Raw genomic sequence first — 23,525 nt, forward strand, 5'->3', positions numbered from 1 at the left:
TAAACTTATACATTCCATATCTTTAGGCCGACCATATGTTCTGGTCTTACTGGGGCAGTTCTGTTTTGAAGGTCTCATCCTGATATCATGGCTAGTTTGCAAATTTTCCTGGAAAAATTAATAAAGAAATAAATCGTCAGCATCTGAAAGAAAATGGTTATTATTATTATTATTATTATTATTATTATTATTATTATTATTATTATTATTATTATTATTATTATTATTATGTGGTTGTTTATGGAAAGACACCGGGAAAAGAACAGGCCATTCCACATTGCCTTCCTGGATGTGGAAAAGGCCTTCGACCGCGTTCCTCATGAACTGATTTGGCATGCACTTAGATCACATGGCGTCCCTGAGGAGTGTGTCCATCGAATAAATTTGCCCTATCAAAGCTCTACCAGAATGTTGAACAGACTATCTGTGAACAGGAAGACTGCTGAAAAGGCAAAGCAAGAAAATAAATTTGTGATCTCCTAATTTGTTTGCTAGACCATATGCAGAGCTGATAGAAACTGGATCCCAGTTGTCCTCTTCATCTTCGGTAACGCTATGTACTCCTTTCTTAAGTTCTTGAAAATGCATTTTTATTGATGATGCTGCTCGAGAGTGTTAATTCCACGTAGTATCTCTCTGGTGAGGAAGCCTGAAACGTTGCCCTTGGAGAAGTTCGCTTCTTTTAGTAGACCTTCTAAAAAATTAGTGTAACTTAGTGAGGTCACTAATGAAAAGCTTAACTCACTTTATGTGCTTCCGATCCATAAAGAAGAACTAGATTCATTCTGTGTGCATAGGAATGAATAAACAGTGCTTGCTGATGTATTTTCTTTATGATAACCTGTACATTGTTATGGTCACCTGCAAGCGCCGAAGAACCATCGTACGTCTGGCAGATTAACTTGCTCCCAACCTCCCAGTTTTATAAGTTTTCTAATGTAACTTGTGATATACACTACCGCTCATTAATTTCAATACATCCAATAATTGACATCTAGTTCTCTGTAGATAAAGTCTAGTACCATGGGTATGGTTGAGGAAGCAAAGGAATGGTACAACAGTTGTACACATGTCATGATTTTTGTTTGTGGTCATCGAGATAAAATAGTATCCAACAAACAATGTTGTGTATATAAACGTTATGTACCTATGGGATATGTTTGTTTACCTATTTGCCGACGGACGGCAAGCATTGCTACGATACATAACTTGTGGTTCCTACATGTCAGTTCCTTTGTGACAGTTGAAGTGTGCGCATCGCTAGTATGGCTCCATGAGCGGAGATATCTATAGAAAAATGTGGTGCAATTGTAGCACTTAGCCAAGCAGGTTTATCTATTCACCAAATTGCGAAACAGTGTAGTGTGCCTATAAGAGGAGTGCAATACACCATTTACCACCAGAAGACAACAGGTAGCAATAAGGACATAGCACGACCAGGACGACCTCGTAAAACAACTAAAAGTGATGATAAATATATCAGAATTACCAGTAAGAGAAATAGATTCAAAACAGCGCCCCAAAGTCCTGCAGAATTAGTAGAAATGAACACGACAACAATATATGTTGTAACAGTAAAAAAGGAACTGATTGGAGCCAGCTTGAAAATATGTATCACAGCAAGAAAACCCCTTTTAAGGTGCATAAATAAACAGAAGAGACTTGAATGGGCTAGAAAACATCGTGAATGGACATCGGAAGAGCGGACGAAGGTGTTATTCACCGTTGAATCGAAGTTCGAGATTTTTGGAACCAGGAGGAGAATATTTGTTTGTCAGTTTCTAGGGGAAAGGGTAGCACAGCAGTGTGTTCCACCTACAGTTAAACATGGTGGAGATTGTATTAAGGTTTGGGGATGTTTTGCCGGAGATAGAGTTGGCGACATTGTGAAAATAGAAGGATGTATGTATCAGAAACAGTACCACCGCATACTTCAATATCATGCAAAACCAAGTGGATTGCGCTAATAAGGAAATGGTTCACCTTACAACAGGATAATGGCCCAAAATATCGGTCGGCATACTGTACGAACTACAGTACACTGCATCAAAGGAAAAACAGAAAGTAGGCTACTGAAAGATATGGCATGGCCGTCCCAAAGCCCCGATTGTAATCCCATTGAAATGGTCTGGGATGAAGTGGACAGACGTATCAGGGAAGTTAATATATCTAGCAAGGAACATATCTGGAATATTGTTAAGGATGTGTGGAATCATATAGATTCACGATACCTACAAAATCTTGACTGACCGAATGCCTCGAGTTTGTGAGGCAGTCATTAAATCCAGAGGAGGATACTTTGATGAAAGTAAAATATAATGATTGTGATTGTAATATATATGCGTAAGTTAATATAATGATCTTTTGTGTGAAATAACGTTTGATTTGTGTTGTAAATCTGAAATACCAGGGTGTATTAAAATTAATGAGCGGTAGTGTATCTGCTGCACTGTTGTTTCTGGAAATATCAAAAAGGCTGATAAATCTTTCTTCAATTTGATCATCGATTGTATATAAAAATATGATGCACATTTGAGCCCTGCATAAAGCATCAGTTGTCATGACTGAAATAAACTGAGCCTTTGCAATTTCCTTCCTTTCCTGTAACACGTGTCATTCTGAATAGTACTAGATCTCCCTATGAACGCACTATTGCTTTCTAAATGTACCCTGAGTTCATGTTCTTCTTGGATGAGTAAATCTAATAACTCTTGGTATAATTTCTTTTGTTTACTGCATTCCCATCCTCACAATGACCATGAAAGGGTAGTTCCGGTTTACCAAAAAAGTTATAACATGGACAAGATGACCTAGAAATTTTCTGTTTGCAGCCACTTTTGTGCTTAACAGGAGCAAGGTACGAGCTTTCAGAAATTTCATGCCCTTTTCGACCTCGACCTAGCATGTGAAAAGTTTCCCTGTTCTTTAGGTGTTTTTGTGAAGCCTGACGTTTACAGGCTTTCCTATAAAAATCAAGATTTTTTACATTCACAATACCCCTCAATACTCTCTTTACTCCATTCAGCTTCGCCACCTTAAAGAAGACAAACATAGCAGTAGAGTTTGTTTTGCATGATGCTTCTCGTCAACCATTCATATGATATAGATGTTGATTCCCATAGGGAATCTGAAATATTTGTTCCGAATGAGTAAATTTATAATACCAATATAAATGGTCTTGGTAGGTGTGCTAGGTACCAACTGATTAGCCCAGCCTAGCACACGAGGGCGAAACGCTGGCAACCAGGAATGAGTTGGCTGGAAAATTTATAATGTCCAATAACGGACCATTTATACTGGTATTAACCATTCATATTTCGAATACCACTGAGATTTGAATTTTCTAACAATTTTACCATCTTGCTGACTTAAAATTAGGTTAGGAGTAGGTCTCTTATTTTTTGGTTCACATTTCTCTTCATATGTTAATTTGGAAAACTTGGAATGAATAAATTGTCTGTATTTGCTGGCAAGACCTAGTGTTTAGAGTGCACTATGTATTCTGGTATGTGCTAGAGTAATTTTGTTACTTTCATTGATCTGTCTCTGTCTTATACTTGGCTTTGACAATATGAAAGTGACTGAGGTATGAGTGACACTAGGAATGCCATTCCTTCTGCAGCCAGTCCCTGCTATGAATGGTGTGAAAATGTTGCTCATAGGGTCGGATGGTGCATGCATTTCAGTGGGCTTGGCAGACTGATATGTAAAAGCAACATCTGGCTCGGTGAGGAAAGCAACGGGAAACTACCTCACTCCTCATTTCCCTAGTACGCCTCTTCAGTGATGCCTAGGCCATCTATGACAGCTGATAGCGGAGCTGTTGAGGATCCAACCAGCCTTAGGGCTGAAGACTAAACATAGATACAAGGTCAGGTGTGCCTAAATAACACATTTCTAAGTCTGAATACTGCAACTGGAAGAAAGCCTAATGGCATAATACTAACAAATAAAATATTAAGTAATGCAATCATAAAAAAAAAAAACACGCCGTGCTACACAGAACAGCAAACTAACTGGAGGTTGACTGTGCAGTGAGGGACATCGAAGGGAATGTCTCATGCGTTGGTGTTTTCCTCAAATTGCTTCTGCTTTTGTGCATGTGCCTGCTACTAGTTCTCTTTGAGAAGCACAGTGCTGTAACCCAGTGGCTGAGTCATTAAAGCAAATGTCTCAACAGCACAATGTGGCAGCTCCCTAGAGGCAATACTGCAGCGAGGAGTAATTTTAAAACATTGATTGCTGCTTTAGTGAACCAAAGACACATAGTAATATACGCAAAACAATAGTATATGATACAGAATTATTCTTAAGTGTAATTGAAGACATGCTCACAAAAACGGTTTAACCCTCATTTTGGTTGAAAGGAGAAAATTTAAATTTTGTAAATGGAATAAAAAAATATACTGCAGTAATTTTACCTGGTGTGTTGCACATCAAATCAAAGTATACATCCAGGAGAATCTTTTTATAGTAATTTTAAATTATTTTATTTCAGACTAGCGATGCAATAGCTCAGTGAAATTAAGGGAAATTGTATCTTCAGTCTCCATGCATTAGTTTTATAACTTACCTACCTGAATTTGTGATAAATGGAAAGGAAATACTCATAATTCTGGCAACACATTATATAATATACATAAGGAAAGTGTTGTTACAAACAAGTAAGACATACTTTATTAACAAGTGCAATAATCAGGTTGGCTTACAGGTACTTAATCTTGTACCATAACCTAATCATAATCAGGAATATCAAAAAGTGGATCTTCTTCTTCTTGCAGGGGACTACATGCATTGGAAGCAAGATTTCCATAGTATGCGTGATACACAGGGGGTATATAATCTAATAAGTCTAAAATATCCTTGACTTTGTCTGGAAGTACAGGCCTAGGTCTGCCGTACTTACATTACTGAATGTTGGTCTACCAGGTAGTTTCTTTCTGAGATCTACAGAATCATACAGTACTTGAAAAGTAACCTAATGGATCCTCTTTATTGATTTTACAACATATAATCTTACTTAATAATACCTTTTGTTTTGAATCAGAGACCGTTTTTTAGTTATCATATCCAGTAAAGACGAAACATGTCACGTCATATTTTCCACTGCAAAGGGGTTCCTAACCCTAGTCTTCCTAACAAGTTCCATCCATTGATCTGGAATGAAAATTGATGATTCTTGCCTCTTTTTCTTCTGTATAAGGCCAAAGTCTCTGTCACATGGCAAATATTTGTGACCTGCATTAAATATTTTTCTATTATATTAAATCTTCTAGTTTGTACTAAAAACATCCAAGAACTAACTAAAGAAAATTTCTTGTTGTGACCAAAGCACTGTCAGGTGGTTAACATTATCAGGAATGAAAGTCATTACATAATGCTGAAGGCATGAGATTATATCATCGGTCCCCCTTCCTGCTACATCCTCAGACCACATAAACATTGTTCCAGCATTATTTTCAACATTGTGAATACCAAAATTCAAAGTCCAAAGCTGACGTTTATAAAATGTTATCCCTACAGTCAGGTGGGGAGTAGGGAGACATTGCTGCATGTCAAAAGCAATCACATGAACAGTGCTGTCTTCCTTAGCTAATTGTATATCTGCTTTTAACTGCTCATAGGCCAACTCTGTTTTTCATTTCAGCTCGCTCAGCAAAATTACTCTTTGTGTCATCCATGTTCGTTGTTTACAAGCAATAACCAGGGTCACCAACATTGATGCAATGAACATTCGGGAGTAGGTATATATTCACATATCATCAGAGACATAGTATTCTCAGGAATGATTTTTAACAATGATAAGTTACATTAAAATTTGTATGTAATGTTCATAATGTTAGCCGCTCTCAGCAAATGTGTTGTTTCAATCATCAGTTCATCGCCACACACCACATTGTTGGTGCTATGCCTGCAGTGTTTCGTACACTTATTTAATTTCCGCTCTATAGGGGTTAGCGCCACTCCCAAAGTGATTTATTAATGACTGATAAATGTTATGAAATGATAAAGGAGAGTGTTGCTGGAATGAAAGATGACAGGGAAAACTGGAGTATCCGGAGAAAAACCTGTCCCACCTCTGCTTTGTCCAGCACAAATCTCACATGGAATGACTGGGATTTGAACCACATTTCCTCTAAATGATTTCTGCTGATAACAGCAAACAGGGAAATAGTTACTATACTTGTTGCTCAACAGATAGCAGCACCTATCTCACTGTTTTTAATTTTGAGAGTTAGACCAATTTTGCGAGCATGTCTTCAATTTAAAAATGAAAAACACATTATTATTCTGATTTCTGGGGAAGACACTGTCTTAGTGTCTCATAGCATGCTTTGCCACTGTTGAGTCCTCTTAGATTTCTTCCTTAATGACATTTCTTTAATCTTGGAAATGCCAATTTCCATACCATACTCACTGCACCACTTTTTAGCCTCAACATATTAGATTTCAGACTTTCAGCACAGTTATTGGCATAGGCCAAACTGCTAACTATATTTCCATGTAATTAAATCTCTCCCTGCCAATTTATACCTTTCAGTAAATGATACATATAATTTGAACTACAAGCCCTGTATGTACTTTGAACCAAGAACTCATTCTAAAATCAATTCTAAACATGGCCCAATTGTGAACATAAATGCCTTTGATTGCCTGTACGGTAATAACCTACCCCTAATCTCATAATTCCTCGGTATGACTATCATCATTTGTCTTGGTACTCTGCCATATACCTTCTCTAGATCTACGAAATGTAAACATAACTGTCTATCCTTTCAATTACTTGACATATGCTGAAAATATGGTCTATGACAGCATCTGTGGTAGTTTTCATCCAGTTTATTCTCCACCAACAATTGCACTCTGGTTTCCAAAACACCTATAAACACCTTGCCTAGTATATTGATCAATGAAATTCCTTTATATTCGTTGCAATCTTTCCTGTTCACTTGTTTATGGAAGGGTGCTACTACTGCTTTCGTCCAATCAGAAGGTTCCATACTCACGTTCCATGCTAATCCTATTAATCTATGAAGCCATTTCTTCCCTGCATACCCAATATATTTGACCTCTTCTGGTCAAATTTCCTCTATTCCTGCTGCTTTGTGACTATGGTTTATTTACCATCCTTACCTTCACTGCCATTGTTGTTCTCCTCCCCATTAACTCCATTATTCAGGATTAAAATAGAAGTTTTTCCTTTTATCCAAAATATTCCTTCCATTTGTCAGGTGATTTCTGGGATCTACATTGAGTTCACATTTTACAGGTCTATGACAAAATAAAATTACATATTATTGTTAAAAAAGGGGTCACTCAAATAATATATATGAGTTGTATACTAAGCCAAGGAAGAATAGAAACAGTGCAATATCATGTTATGAACATTGTTTAAAATTATTCTTGACCTCATCAGTATCCATAGGAATTGAAAGCTCTTTCATGTTTGTGGGTTACTGTAGTCACGTCTTACTTCGTGAACCATGGGCAACGGCTGAGTGGCCTAGTAAGTGGTCCTGAGAGTCGGGATACCAGTTGCTATGGAATGGGAGTGGGCATCTCGAACATATTCTGAGTCATGGCCCTCCTTGTGCTCAGGCGGCTGGGACTATACAATCCACCGGTGGTCCATAACCCATTAGAGGAGAGATCCTCACTTGGACTATGTGCAAGTAGGGTAGCATCCTGCTTCATGAATTTACCAAGCTCAGAACATTTTAAGCAAGCCTCCCATTTGACAGGCGAGGGACTCGTTGGAAACAACTTGGCGAACAAAATGGAATTCGATGGGGAGCTATCAATATTAATGGGGCTTATGGAAGAAAGAAGGTAGAACTGGCCGAGTCAGCAAAGGGGATGCATCTGGATGTGTAGGAGTAAGTGATATTCGGGTAAGGAGAGATAACGAGGAAGAGATAGGAGATTATAAAGTGTACTTGACGGTTGTTAGAAAGGGAAGGGCAGAGTCTGGGGTAGGGCTCTTTATCAGGAATACCATTGCATGCAACATAGTTTCTGTTAGGCACGTAAATGAGCGAATGATATGGGTAGATTTGTCAATTGGAGGAATTAGGACAAGAATTGTGTCTGTGTATTCACCATGTGAGGGTGCAGATGAGGATGAAGTTGACAAGTTTTATGAAGCATTGAGTGACATCGTGGTCAGGGTCAACAGCAAGGATAGGATAGTGCTAATGGGCTATTTCAATGCGAGAGTTTGGAATAGAACTGAAGGATACGAAAGGGTGATTGGTAAATGTGGGGAAGATATGGAAGCTAATGGGAATGGGAAGCGTTTGCTGGACTTCTGTGCTAGTATGGGTTTAACTGTTATGAATACGTTCTTCAAGCATAAGGCTACTCACCGCTACACCTGGGAGACTAGGGGTACCAGATCCATAATAGACTATATCTTAACAGACTTCGAATTCAGGAAATCTGTTAGGAATGTACGAGTTTTTTGCGGATTTTTCGATGATACAGACCACTATCTGATCTGTAGTGAACTAAGTATCTCTAGGCCTAGGGTAGAGAAAGTGAAATCTGTCTGCAGACGAATAAGGGTAGAAAATCTCCAGGACGAGGAAATTAGACAGAAGTACATGGATATGATTAGTGAGAAGTTTCGAACAGTAGACAGTAAGCAGGTTCAGGATATAGAAAGTGAATGGGTGGCATACAAGGATGCTGTAGTAGAAACAGCAAGGGAATGCCTAGGAACAACTGTGTGTAAAGATGGGAAAAGGCAAACATCTTGGTGTAATGATGAAGTGAGAGCAGCCTGTAAACGTAAAAAGAAGGCTTATAAGAAATGGCTCCAAACAAGGGCTTCATAGAGTAGTAAAATTAGCGTGGAGTGTTGGTAAGGTACCTTCATATTGGACAAAAGCAGTAATTGCACCTATCTATAAGCAAGGGAACAGGAAGGAGTGCAACAACTATCGAGGTATCTCATTGATTAGTATACCAGGCAAAGTATTCACTGGCATCTTGGAAGGGAGGGTGCGATCAGAGGTTGAGAGGAAGTTGGATGAAAACCAGTGTGGTTTCAGACCACAGAGAGGCTGTCAGGATCAGATTTTCAGTATGCGCCAGGTAATTGAAAAATGCTACGAGAGGAATAGGTAGTTGTGTTTATGTTTCGTAGATCTAGAGAAAGCATATGACAGGGTACCGAGGGAAAAGATGTTCACTATACTGGGGGACTATGGAATTAAAGGTAGATTATTAAAATCAATCAAAGGCATTTATGTTGACAATTGGGCTTCAGTGAGAATTGATGGTAGAATGAGTTCTTGCTTCAGGGTACTTACAGGGGTTAGACAAGGCTGTAATCTTTTACCTTTGCTGTTCGTAGTTTACATGGATCATCTGCTGAAAGGTATAAAATGGCAGGGAGGGGTTCAATTAGGTGGAAATGTGTAAGCAGTTTGGCCTATGCTGACGACTTGGTCTTAATCGCAGACTATGCCGAAAGCCTGCAGTGTAATATCTTGGAACTTGAAAATAGGTGCAATGAGTATGGTATGAAAATTATCCTCTCGAAGACTAAACTGATGTCAGTAGGTAAGAAATTCAACAGAATTGAATGTCAGATTGGTGATACAAAGCTAGAACAGGTCGATAATTTCAAGTATTTAGGTTGTGTGTTCTCCCAGGATGGTAATATAGTAAGTGAGATTGAATCAAGGTGTAGTAAAGCTAATACAGTGAGCTCGCAGTTATGATCAGCAGTATTCTGTAAGAAGGAAGTCAGCTCCCAGACGAAACTATCTTTACATCGGTCTGTTTCCAGACCAACTTTGCTGGGTGGACTCAGGATATCTTATTCATAAGTTAGAAATAACAGACATGAAAGTAGCAAGAATGATTGCTGGTACAAACAGGTGGGAACAGTGTCAGGAGGTACTCGGAATGAGGAGATAAAGGCTAATTTTGGAATGAACTCGATGGATGAAGCTGTACGCATAAACTGGCTTCGGTGGTGGGGTCATGTGAGGCGAATGGAGGAGGTTAGGTTACCTAGGAGAATAATGGACCCTGCTATGGAGGATAAGAGAAGTAGAGGGAGACCAAGACGACGATGATTAGACTCGGTTTCTAACAATTTAAAGATAAGAGGTACAGAACTAAACGAGGCCACAACACTAGTTGCAAATCGAGGATTGTGGTGACGTTTAGTAAATTCACAGAGGCTTGCAGACTGAACGCTGAAAGGCATAACAGTCTATAATGATATTGTATGTATGTATGTATGTATGTATGTATGTATGTATGTATGTATGTATGTATGTATGTATGTATGTATGTATGTATGTATGTATGTATGTATGTATGTATGTATGTATGTTTAATAGTTGAACAGGATTTATTGTAAAATATAAAATAAATTTAAAAGATACTTAGTTCATAAAATAGTGTACTTGTAAATTTTAATGTTAATACTATGCCTGTGTTAGAGCCTTAGTGGCTCAGATGGCAGCGCATCATCTTCTTACTGCTGGGTTCCCATTTCATGTTAGATTTGTGCTCGACAAAGTGGAGGCGGGACAGGTTTTTCTTCGGGTACTCTTGTTTTTTCCTGTTTTCATTCATTCCAGCAACACTCTCCTATTTCATTTCATCTTTCAGTCAATAATCATTGGCCCAGAGGAGTGCGACAGGCTTCGGCAGCCGGCACGTTTTCTATCCTCGCTGCTAGATGGGCGTTTCATTCATTTCATCCCTGACTCGGTCGATTGACTGGAAACAGGCTGTGGATTTTCACTATACCTGTGTTATTTGCTCTCCTTGTACAAACCTGCTTAAAATGTACAAGTATTTTAACCCCTTAACCCCATCAACATTTGTAGGAACTTAAAGTTCCTTTTTAAAGTTAAACAGATTTTATTATAAAAGCAAAATAAGAGTCATGTCGATGCGGTTAAAATCATTTTTGTACGGTGCGTCAGTTTCCAAGTGTAAAAGTTCCAAATTGCCTAGTAGTTCATGAAATGATAGTAAATGTTTCCCTGACCTGTAGGCCATGGATTATTTGAGCTGAAAGCTCCCAACATTTCACCAGATACACAGCACCTTTGAAAATGCCGAACATTTAATCCATTCAAATGTTGGGAGCTACCACCCAATTGGATTATAGCTTATAAATCTAGAAATATTCACTATCATTTTGACACTGGCTGTGAAAGCCTAAGCTGCTTTACTAGTTTGTGAGAATAATCATTAAACAATCCACAATTTCATTAGACAGAGGGAGAGAACATTGTGGGAAGAAAGCAAAACAGCTCAAAAGTGAACTGGACCAGACTCATTACATTTTGAGTGTTAGTTTCCCTTCTGTCATTGTTTTATTCTCTGTTATTATAGGTTCTCTCTTCCTTGAAAGTTATGGATGAATCCCTTTTTATCAAGAGTGAGCCAGATTGGCCATCAGGCACAGAAGAATTGTCAAATTTTGTAAGTGTTTCTATTGTCCATATTCAAAAGAGTTTATCAAATAATAGTTAAATGATACTGGCAAATGTAACTTTTTTTCTACCTTCAAAGACTTCACGGTTTAACTTTTTAAATAATTAAGCTATAAATAATTTGTTTTAATAGAGATCACTTAGTTATATTGTTCCAAATTTCAGGAGCTAAGTGAGCAGTTGGCTACCGAAAACACTGTGGAAATTAAAATTGAACCTGATTGTGTTCTCGGCTGGACTGATAAGGAAGGAGAGAAGGAAATCCTGAGGGAGGAACATAAATTTGAGGTAATCTTCAGTTTTCATTGTTTAATGCTTGTAATTCATTTGCTTTGGTATATTATACAGGTTGCAAGCAAATTTTCTAATCAACTGCAACTGTAATAAATCAAATAAGATATGTTGGCCATATTTATTTTCTTAATTTCTGTTTTATTCTCTCTGGAATTACCTGGCGGTGAATCATGAGGCATTGATGGGTCTCTAAGTTCGGCCAGCTTTGAGTAATCATAAAATAAAATCATTCAGTGATCACTCCAATAATTGCCGGCGAATGATTACCCTAACCCGCAATACTTCTGTACCTAGCAGGTTGCTAAGCAACTAATACTTTCATTAATACAGTAGAACCCCTTTTTAATGAATCTCAGGGGGATTTCATATTTCTTCCTTAAAAAGGGCTTTTCCTTAAAAGGGGGTTCAAAAAAATAGGCTATATATCACAAGAAATAATAATACATGTATGTCTTTAACTAATGCAACATCAAGAAATAATAAATGAGCATATTAATACTAAAAACTCAAATTAACCCAAGAATAACAAAACATATTTACAAAAGAGCAGACGTAAGAAATTCCTTAGTGGTCCATTGGGAGCACAACCTGCAGCAAGGAAAAGAGAAATAGGTATTACTGAGTTGCAGTTTTAAATTGAAGGAACAGAGACCTAACATGATTTTAAAGGTATTTGTGAAAATTAGAGCATGAGAACCATGAGAATAAGCATATTAAGCTTCACTTTCTGAAATAGTCCAGTACAGTAGTTTGCTTCCTCTTGCCCAGATGTCTCACGGAAAGAAGTTATCTCTCAATTTGGTTGAGACTGTTGAAGAGATCTTCATCAAGGTTGAAGGAGGAGAAGTACTGGCGGATAATATCCAGTCCCCCCACCGCTGTCCCAAAAGTTGGTTTGCTGGATCTTCTTCTTCCTCTTCAGTATTTTGTCTTTTTGCATCGTCACGAAGGTCTCCAACATCCATCTTTGGCGCTAAGGTTAGGATATCATCACAATTAACAAATTCTTTGCATGTTGTGGCACTCAAGTCCTTTCATACAATCCCCAATCTTCCATAATGTGATCAGGAGTGTCAACTTCATAAAAAATTTCTGAAATGGGACCAAACCTGCCTGGCCAAAGTAGTTTTGAATAATGTCAATTGTGACTAGTTGCCATGCTGCTACAAACAAATGCATGGCTTGGAGTATATTAAATTTCATTTCCCCATTTCTTTCGAGGAAGGAAATAGCTCTTTGAACGAGGGCCTTCCTGTACTTCACTTTCACAGAATGAATAATGTCAAGGTCCAAGGCTGCAGGTGTCTAGTTCAGTTAGGAGGAAAGAAAACCACTGTGATATTTTGCAGGAAAGAGGTATCTGAAGGATGAGCTGGACAACTGTCTATCATGAGCACTATCTTCCTTCCTGCTGATTCCATCTTAGCATCCAAGCTTTGTAAAACTTTTAGAAATATCTCCGATGTCATCCACGCACTTTTGTTAAAATAATATTTACATGGGAGTGTACGGGTGGTGTTGAAGCATCTTGGATTCTAAAATTTTCCAATTATTAGTGCTGTTAACACATAACAACGCTGTCATTTTTTCTTTCCTTTTTTTGCCTCCATACTTTAAAGATTATTTTAATCCTTACTGAGTCCTAGAGGTGGTTAGACACTTTATTTGGATGTAAAATTTGGGGAAAATCTGTTTGTTTATTTATTTATTTATTTATATATATATCTTTCACTGTAAATCACGTAAAATTCCACCTAAATGTGTATATTTCATGAAGTTACTTCTGTCTCGCAGCATGTATGCACATGTCAGTCATGCCTCTAGGCCATACAGCTAGTCTCGCCGGAAATCGCACTTGTTCCCAGACAGCCGTCATTCTGGTACTGCCTACAGTTCAGTGGACATGACTAACCAACAGCATCTAGCATGACAGTGACTACTGCTTGTCGATAACAGTGATTTCCAAAGGCTGCGCCAATTTATCATGGTTCCACACATAACTAAAGGAGCGCTTTAATTTAACACATTAACTTCAGATTTAGATTACGTGAAAACGTATGTTAATTAACATTTCAAGCAAGTTTAGAAAAAAATATCTTGTCGCAAATTTTCATTACAACGGGATGTGCGATGGTAATTTATGTGAAATATATTCCTTAAAAACTGACTTTTCCGTATGTCGGGGTTCATTAGAAGGGGGTTTAAATAAGATTCTGCTTATGGCGATTTAGCTGGGCATTACGAAAATCTTCGTTAAAAGCGGGCACTTTAAAACATTGTTCTACTGTAGACTGTTTTCTCTTAGCAGCATGTAAGATTAGGAACGCTCTGCCATCTGTTGAGTATATTTAGAAGCTTGGGAAGGTCAGGGAATCAGAGTATCTAGCACAGAATAGTATTCTTCCATCATCAGAGGAACTGTATACTCTGTGGCGTCGCAGGTGACTGCATGCAATCACATTATTTAGGACGAAAATCACATATATCAGAATATATATGAATATAGTGATGTTGAAAGGGCTATCCAGGTACCATTGTCACAGATAAAAAAATTAAAAATAAATGACTTGGTACCCTCTATGCTGTTTGGCATCATGAAGCAGAAGGAAGCAATTCTGACCGCGGAAGTGGAGTGCGGTTTTGGGGAAAAATACGGAAGAATATTCGTTCTTCGCTGTACAGGCAACCAAGAATGAGTTAGCTGGAAAATTTATAATGTCCAATAACGGACATTATATTGGTAGTACAAGGAACTAGGAAAAACATTTTAATGAAATGGTTGATGGGAAAAAGAAGCGAAAACGCTCCAGTTAAAGGGAACATACTTAAACGAAAAAATCCAGAAGTCACACTTAGCTGGGTTTGGTCGATTTCAATGGTTTTAATGGCTTGTTTGATCGTTTTTAAAAACCGGCACAATCTTTTGTTCCAAAACGTGCGGCGAGAATGCGGAAGTTAACAACGATACAGTTGTGGACTGGAAAAAGAATATGTTACTTCTTGAAGGGTATGATGCTAAGGATATTTTTAATCTAGTGGGAACAAAATAGTGGGGTCCACCTATTCAATACAATAAAATATTATAAGATGAATAATAAACATTTTATTATTAAAGGGACCGGTTTCGATGCTGGTGTGCATCATCTTCAGCCACAAAATTAGAAAAACACAATGACAACTTCAGGTTACAAAAACAATGCATAAAAGTGTACACTAATCTTATAAATGATAGGAGGAATGACTTGATTAAAAACATGAGCCGTGAACATTAACTTGTAAAATTAACCTAAAAATCCTCTTTTCTAAAAATTTAGCACCAGTTATCTTAAAGTTTTGTGTAAACGTCCTCTTAACAAGAGTTCCCTGAATCTTGCAATCTTTGAATGGTTTGTGACTTGATTAACATTGAGCTGAGGACAATAACTAATAACACTATCTTAAAAGTCTAACACCATATTTCCTTTTTCATGAAAATATTTGTATGAAAGTCTTCTTGATGAACATTCACTGAGTCTTGAAATAAATGGTGCAAATGTTAAGAACTTCAATCAAAAACATTTTGCTTTACTATTGATTGGAAAGGATCTGTCATTAAAATAACTTAACCAGTCTTAAGATGTAACAAATTTTAAATCTAAAGAGAACATGAAGGAACTCTTTTAATGCCGATGAAACGGGAGTGTTTTACAATTTGCTCCCATCCAAGACATATACTGTTTGCGGACAAAAATGCCACGGAGGCAAAAAAAGTAAAGAAAAACTGACAGCGTTGTTATATGTTAACAGCGACAGGAGTGGAAAATTACCTCCACTAATATGTGGAAAATTTTAGAATCCAAGATGCTCTAAGAACATCCGTACACTCCCATGTAAATATTATTTTAACAAAAGCGTGTCGATGACATCGGAGATATTTCTAAAAGTTTTACGAAGCTTGTATGCTAAGATGGGATCAGCAGGAAGGAAGATAGTGCTGATGATAGACAGTGAACTGTCACTAAGGATACGATGAAGACCCAGTGCAGTGGTTTTGGTCAAAACTAGCGAAAAGAAAACTGCCAGGAAGTGGAATCGGGCCTTTTATATATAAAAGAAACATATAAGAGACGCAAAGAAAATAAAACATAACAGTGATAAGGGTAAGAACTTAAATTTATTATGAAAAGAAAATCAAAAGAAAATAGTATAAGAAAAACAGGGGGCCGAAAATCAAATGGGTAATATTAATAATATGTGGCCCGTGATTAAAATATACCAGACACAATGGTAATAATACCTTCGCAAACGCTTACCTTCGTAAAGGACGTGAAGAAAAGTTTAACATAAAGATATGGCATCTATATCAATTAGCTGAAGCATATGAGTTTAGATGGTACAAAACATTTCTTTATAGCACGTCAGGTCAAGACAATCATAAGATTAGAGCGTAATAGCCTCACATAATAACGTACTCTCATTCGATTCCACCGTCAAGGCATCAAGACTCTCAACAATAATCCTTACATCCCCCGAGAATACAATAACATTCAGTAAAAAGAGCATAAATGGAGAAGAGGGGAGGGAGCACCGAGGTCTTAAAATTCAACCAGAGAGAAAAAGCAAAAGGGGCGGTTACCATAGTTTCACGCAACACAACAAGAAAATATGGAAAGGGAACCCTCAAGGAATAAAGCATATTAAATTAGAAAATAAGTAAAGAAAGCCAATGGCGGCGATGTGAAACGAGCAATAAACAGGTAAATTAAGCACAAAAGGTATCACGAATAAAAAGTCAGAACCACCCACGCACACCCAGAGACCAAGAGGTTAGGTTGTTGCAAATGAAGGGACGTACAAGAGCGTCGACGATACAGCACATAATAAATAAACAACCGCTCTCGAGCTCAGACAATATGAATCAGAAAGTGGTCCATCAAAAGAGACGGAGTGTCTTCAACACCAAAACACACAGAAGCAGGCAAATCGCATAGTTAGCTTGAATTCATACCAGATTTATGAAATGGACATGAATTATACAGAGTACGTGATAAAATAATACGACATGAGCTCAAGCGGAATGTTAATGAAGCGACATGGGTAAAAGGTCTCGGCCGCACACAGCAAACAATCACATACACACACATGAATCCGTGTTACCTTCTATTCTCAAAATAAACATAGTGGATCAGTAAAAGATTTTCAAAAACAGAAAAACACGTAATGAGGGAAGCCTTTCTAACCTAACTAAATGAAGATTAAAGAAAATTGAATACCTCGATTACATAAGAAAACAGCATACACAAAAGGCTGAGATGTATACAAGGACATCTTGAATTTCTTAAAATATCTTTTATAAGCCATAAAGGCAACTTGAAAATCGAATCCTTCCATCTTCTCAATTCGAAAGATCTCAAAAAAGTCCATCAGAAAGATAATCCCACAAGACGGGGCAAAAAGAAATGCTTGACCTATCCTGTCGTATAAGACGCCATCTGTCGGAATAGAGAAGGATTACATAGTGGTAACGACACATGATGGGAAAGAGTAATAGTTGATAGATACTAGAGTTCGCTAGGAACGTGAAGATATCAGAAAAAGTAAACGTACCATAAAATGATATGGTGCGGTAGAACAGTTGTCCAGATCATCCTTCAGATACCCCTTTCCTGCAGAATATCACAGTGGTTTTCTTTCCTCCTAACTGCACTAGACACCTGCAGCCTTTGGACTTGGGCATTATTCATTCTGTGAAAGTGAAGTACAGGAAGGCCCTAGTTCAAAGAGCTATTTTCTTTCTTGAAAGAAATGAGGAATTGAAATTGAAAATACTCCAAGTCACAACAGACACTATTCAAAACTGCTTTAGCCATGCAGGTTTTGGTGCTATTTCAGGAGTTTTTAAGGAAGATAACACTACTGATGACATTATGGAAGATTGGGGATTGTATGAAAGGACTTGAGTGCCACAACATGCAAATAATTTGTTACTTGTGATGATGATATCCTAACCTTAGCGCCAAAGATGGATGTTGGAGACCTTTGTGACGATGCAAAAAGATGAAGTACAGAATAATAATAATAATAATAATAATAATAATAATAATAATAATAATAATAATAATAATAATATGATGATGATGATGATGATGATGATGATTATGATGATTATGATTATGATCCTGCAAACCAACTTTTGGAGCAGCAGTGGAGGGATTGGATATTGTCCGCCGGTACTTCTCCTCCTTCAACATTGATGAAGATCTCGTCAACAGTCTTGACCAAATTGAGAGAAAACTTCTTTCCGTGAGACATCTGGGCAAGAGGAAGCAAACTACTGTACTGGACTATTTCAGAAAGTGAAGCTTAATATGGTTATTCTCATGGTTCTCATGCTCTATTTTTCACAAATATCTTTAAAATCATGTTAGGTCTCTGTTCCTTCAATTTAAAACTGCCAGTCCATAATACTTATTTCTCTTTTCCTTGCTGCAGGTTGTGCTCTCAATGGTCCACTAAGGAATTTGTTACGTCTGCTGTTTTGTAAATATTTTCTGTTATTTTTGTGTTAATTTGAGTTTCTAGAATTAATATGTTCATTTATTATTTCTTGACATTACATTAGTTAAAGACATAAATGTATTATTATTTCTTGTGTTATATAGCCTATTTTCTTTGAACTCCTTTTTAAGGAAGAAATATGAAATCCCCTTGAGATTATAAAAAGGGGTTCTACTGTACGTGCGTACAGACGGGAAGGAACCAAGTCGACTAGCCTTCTGCATGACCCTTCATAAAGTGCAGGGACAAACTCTTGAAAAAGTGGGTAGTCTTAGTATTCAGTTACGGCCAATTGCATGTTGCGCTATCTCGGGCAAGATTGTTTGAAAATGTCAAAAACCAGATAAATTTATTGAGCGAAGACCAGTTTTGACTCCCTTGGAGTCATCATCAGTTCTTGTTGAATATCAAATCAAGGGGAGTCTGACAACAATCATCACTAGGGTTGCCTACATACATCTCGATTGGTTGACATAAGACTTCATAATAAATTATACACATAATGGCGATTGCCTAAAAACACATCAATGGGTTGCAAAACATACACCTTGAATTGTAACGTATACGTGGTATGCAATACTTGGAGCTTAAAATACACTGAAGAAAATGGAAATTGCAACACCCAGGAAGAGTGGTGCTACATTGCTGCAATTGAACTTGCAGGACGAGTGTTCGGTTGTGATTCGATGATTACACTTTCAGGTCCCTCTGACCGCAAGTTTGGACAACAATCAGTACAGGATGTGCCCACCATGAGCTGCAATTCATTGATGAATTCATCAAGGCATGGAGTTAATAAGGCCCTGGATCGCTTCCTGAGGAATTATGGGCCATGCTTGCTGCACTGCACGGGTCAGTTGTTCCAGAGTTGTGGGTGGCTGAGGACGGTTGGCCAGTTGTCGAACCATCATGTCCCACACATGCTCAATAGGACTGAGGTCCGGGGATCTGGCGGGCCATTCTAAGGTTGTGATGTCGTGGAGAGCTTCTCTGGAGATGCGTGCAGTGTGAACCCAGGCATTGTCCAGCTGAAACATCCCATTAGCAATGTTCGCCATCGTAGGGACAACCACTGGATTGAGTACCCTATCAACGTACTCTCGAGCAGTCATAGTGCCCTCAACAAGCACTAATTGTGATTTCACATTAAAGCCAATAGCTCTCAGACCATAATGCTTGGTGTTGGCCCTGTGTGCCTCTCGACAGTAAGATCTGGGCGACCCCTCTCCCCGGTATGTCGGCGCACACGATTCCGGCGAGCACTGCGGGCAAGACAGAAGCGTGATTTATCGCTAAAGACGACCCTATGCCATTCGTCGACCCACATCGATCTTTCTCGACACCAGGCCAGCCTTACACGTCGCTGTTGTGGGGTCAATGGAACACCTTCTGCAGGGACACAGGCTCGTAAGCCAGCTGCATGCAAGTGATTGCCAACTGTTTGTTGTGTAACGTGGGGTGCGACAGCTGCTCGAATTTGCGCTGTTGTTGCATGGGGTTCCATCCGGGCCATCCGAATGATGCGGTGATCCTCTCTCACAGTTGTCTGTGGTGCTGGGCCTGTGCCAGGTCTACGAGTGCGGGTACCTTCATTTGACCACTGCTGCCATACACGTTGTACCGTAGATGCCTGTCAACCAACTCGTGCAGCGACAGTCCTTAGCGATAATCCAGCCTCACACAGCCCAATTATCCGAGCACTCTCAAACGGCTATAGTTGTTGATAGCGTGCTCTTCTCTGTCATCGAGGCATGTTTGATGGGGAACACTTCACTGCACAGACTGCAAGTCAACTACGCTACACCAGAGTCCGTATACTGGAGTTGATTCCTCCGCGACCAATCACATGGGGAGACCTGTAGCAACAATCCAATGGGTCTGAAACTTTGATCATTTACATACCTACATGGCATCGTTCCATATCTTGAAAATCAACACAAACGACCAGTGCTGCAATTTCCATTTTCTTAAGTGTAGTTCTTAGTTCTGGTTTAAACTGTCGTGTGTTCATAAAACATGGAACTCTGGAAACATATGCACAGGTTGAAAATATACAAATCGACATGAAACACATTTAATGATATGAAACACATGGCGCTTTAAGAATGTTCTTGGACTTGTGGTCTTGTTTCAATCTAATTAAACTAGATTAAATATATACACATTGAAATGAAATGCACACAAAGACTTAAACTACTTGGCACTTAAAAAGTTCTTGATTCTGGTTTAAGAAACTGTCCTGTGTTCGTGGAACATGGAATAGACTTCTTGGTCTTGTTTCAATCTATTGGAAACAAATGCACTAGTTCAAACTGTATTATATCAGTTATTATGTAACAGTATTAAATGCTCATAAATCTATCAAAAGGGCAGGTGAAACAGAGAGAGAGAAATGCATTTATTTCTGCTTCCCCCATTTGAAGATTGCCAAAAAGACAAAGCTTACATAAAAATTTGATTAATAATTACAAGGGTCATTTATAATATATCCATAAATGACAAGTATACTACATTAAAGCCTACTTAATATAATTTAAAATGTTTATCAGGCATATCAAGACTAGTTATTTGATCTATTTATAAAGAATGCTGCTTAGTAGAACGGGTCCAAAAGAATCATCAAATTTTGTGTTTCTGTTGTCGATATTGAAAAGGGTTTATTAGATAATAGTTAAATGACACTGGCAGATGTCATTTTTCTACCATCAAAGACCTCATGGTTTGACTGTTGACAGTGCAAGTGAAATTTGCTCAGTGTAGCTGTATCTTGTGCTTCGTGAATAAATAAATAAATAAATAAAATAAATAAATGAGTATCTTTTTAAATAATTAAGCTATAAATTAGAGATATTTATAAATAATCAGTAGCGGCTCGTTCTAAAGGGCAGAGGGGCACGTGCCCCTCCAGCTAAGTAACTGTTAATGCATGGTTTTATAAATACTGGCAATTTGAATGGTGATACATTCAGTTTTGATATTAGGCGCCGCATGCAGCTAGAGCGTCAATGTTTTCATCATACACGTACTTTGCTTCCTCCGGCGGGCTCTACGCTGGCCGGTCATGCTGGGCCCTGTGCCCTTAGCTGCTGACTCTTTCTTACGTAGTTTTCGTTCACGCATGCGTGGAACTAACTAATTTTTAACATGCACTGAATGGGAGATTGGGTCATTACCGAAGCCAGCCCGCTACGATTACGAAAATACGCGAAGGCTTATCGCGCCGAGCAGAACATCGTGTTCCAAGTCTGTCATCTGCAATCTGATAAACATGCTGTACTGGCTAATGAAATTAGTCAGTATCCTATCTTGTAATATTTAGTGTGGTGTCATTAAAAGTAAATCTGTCGTGTTTTGTGTGCGGACATAGAGAATCCCTATGAAGAGTCTCTTAAGGTATATCACACAGGTATGATTAATATCTAGGCTACGTACAATGAATTCTGTGAGTAATATTTTAAATAGACCTTTTTCTCAACTGTCCCTAACGGAAAAGACTGAGATAAAGACACTCGGTCGACCAACGCCTCATTTACAACTAGAGCAAGTAGGACAATATAAAGGGCGTGAATATCGACGTAGATTCCAGCCAGGGGTGTATACAGGATACGAGTGGTTGTGTGGCTGTGATTCAAGGAATGCGTTTTTCTGTTTTCCGTGCATGTTATTCGGACATGACCAGACGAGGACGAAAACCGGAGTAACAGATCTCAAACACTTGAAAGAAAAAATTAAAAAACACGAAAGTTCCTCCCAACATATCAATTCATGCATGGAATTAGCTGTGCTAGGGAAAGTTAATATAGTGACTCAACTGGATTCTGCTTATCGCCAATCCGTTAACAAACACAATGATCAGGTTAGGAAAAATAGGCACATATTACGCAGAATTATTCAGTGCATAAAATTCTGTGGCGTATGTGAAGTGGCACTCCGTGGCCATGATGAGACAGAAAATTCTCTAAATCCTGGAATTTTCAAAGGTCTCATTAATTTTACGGCTGAAATAGACGTTGCTATGAAAGAACACCTGGCCAAAGCTTCTGTATTTAAAGGCACTTCAAACACCATTCAGAACGAGCTTCTTGATTGTATGTTGAATGTGTGCAGGGAACAAATTTCTTCAGAAATTGGGGAATCCCAATTCGTTACAATAGAAGCAGATGAAACAAACGGATGTTTCAAACAAATGCCAATTGGTACTTGTTTTTCGATATGCATTAGAGGGTCACGTCCATGAAAGATTCTGGGGGTTCATGAATCCAACCGACAGGACAGCGGATGGATTGAGTCAATGTCTGTTAGAGCAAATTAATCCCATATTAAGGGACACACCACATAAACTTATTTGTCAGAGTTATGACGGAGCCAGCGTAATGAGCGGAAGGACAGGGGGTGTGCAGGCGAAATTGAAAGTACACTACCCTAATGCACATTTCATTCATTGTTATGGACACCAGCTAAATTTGACAATGCAGAAGGCTTGTTCGTACAATCCCCAAGTCAAATTATTTTTCTGTAACCTGTCCGCAATTCCAACTTTTTTTCCAACTCGTCTCACAGAAGTGACCTCTTGAATGAAATAATGAAGACTAGACTCCCTCGGACAATCACTACTCGCTGGAACTACAACATTCGTACGGTGAATATAGTTTATGAGAATAGAGATAAACTGATCGAGTGCTTTCGTAGAATAGAAGAAGAAGGTAAAACGTCTGTTAGCGTAAATGAAGCCAGTGGACTGCGACGTGCTCTTGAGGATACCATATTCATGTTCTGGTTGTCTATTTTTCACAAATTAATGCCGCATGTTGACATTTTGTACAATCAGCTACAAAAACGCGAAACAGATTCAGTCCAAATAAAAAAGGCTATTTCTGACTTCGCAAAGTGCGTAGCACAACAACGTGAAGAAATAGATACAATTTCATGTGATCTCACGGACTACAATAATTCCGATAAAAGACGTAGAGTAAGTGACACAAGGACCATTGCAGCGAAAGAAGTATGTGACGTAGTAATGAATCAGGTGCATGATAGGTTTGCATTTACTGGGTACATTGAAGCTGCAACACTACTGTACTCCGATTCATTTGACAAATTTTCTATAAACTTTCCACAAAATGTATTAAATTCTACTACGTTACATTATCCAATGTTGCAGAAAGAAAGGCTAAAGACGGAATTAGAAGTGATTTATAAACGGACAGATTTCAGGCAAGTCAAAGG

At 38.3% G+C, this 23,525-nt stretch overlaps 1 protein-coding gene across 6 annotated transcripts in view; it reads left to right on the forward strand.

Annotated features, from left to right (window-relative positions):
- Positions 1–23,525, forward strand: part of LOC136874940 (zinc finger protein 723) — a 108,432-nt gene that overhangs the window by 25,055 nt on the left and 59,852 nt on the right. For all 6 annotated transcript variants that reach the window (XM_067148652.2, XM_067148655.2, XM_067148654.2 and 3 more), the window contains exons 2-3: positions 11,368–11,457; positions 11,634–11,756. In XM_067148652.2, the coding sequence (XP_067004753.1) occupies positions 11,389–11,457; positions 11,634–11,756 (192 nt within the window). In that variant the 5' untranslated portion in view covers positions 11,368–11,388. The remainder of the gene's footprint in view (positions 1–11,367; positions 11,458–11,633; positions 11,757–23,525) is intronic.

Source organism: Anabrus simplex, chromosome 5, assembly GCF_040414725.1.
Source record: "Anabrus simplex isolate iqAnaSimp1 chromosome 5, ASM4041472v1, whole genome shotgun sequence".
NCBI classification, from domain to species: domain Eukaryota; kingdom Metazoa; phylum Arthropoda; class Insecta; order Orthoptera; family Tettigoniidae; genus Anabrus; species Anabrus simplex.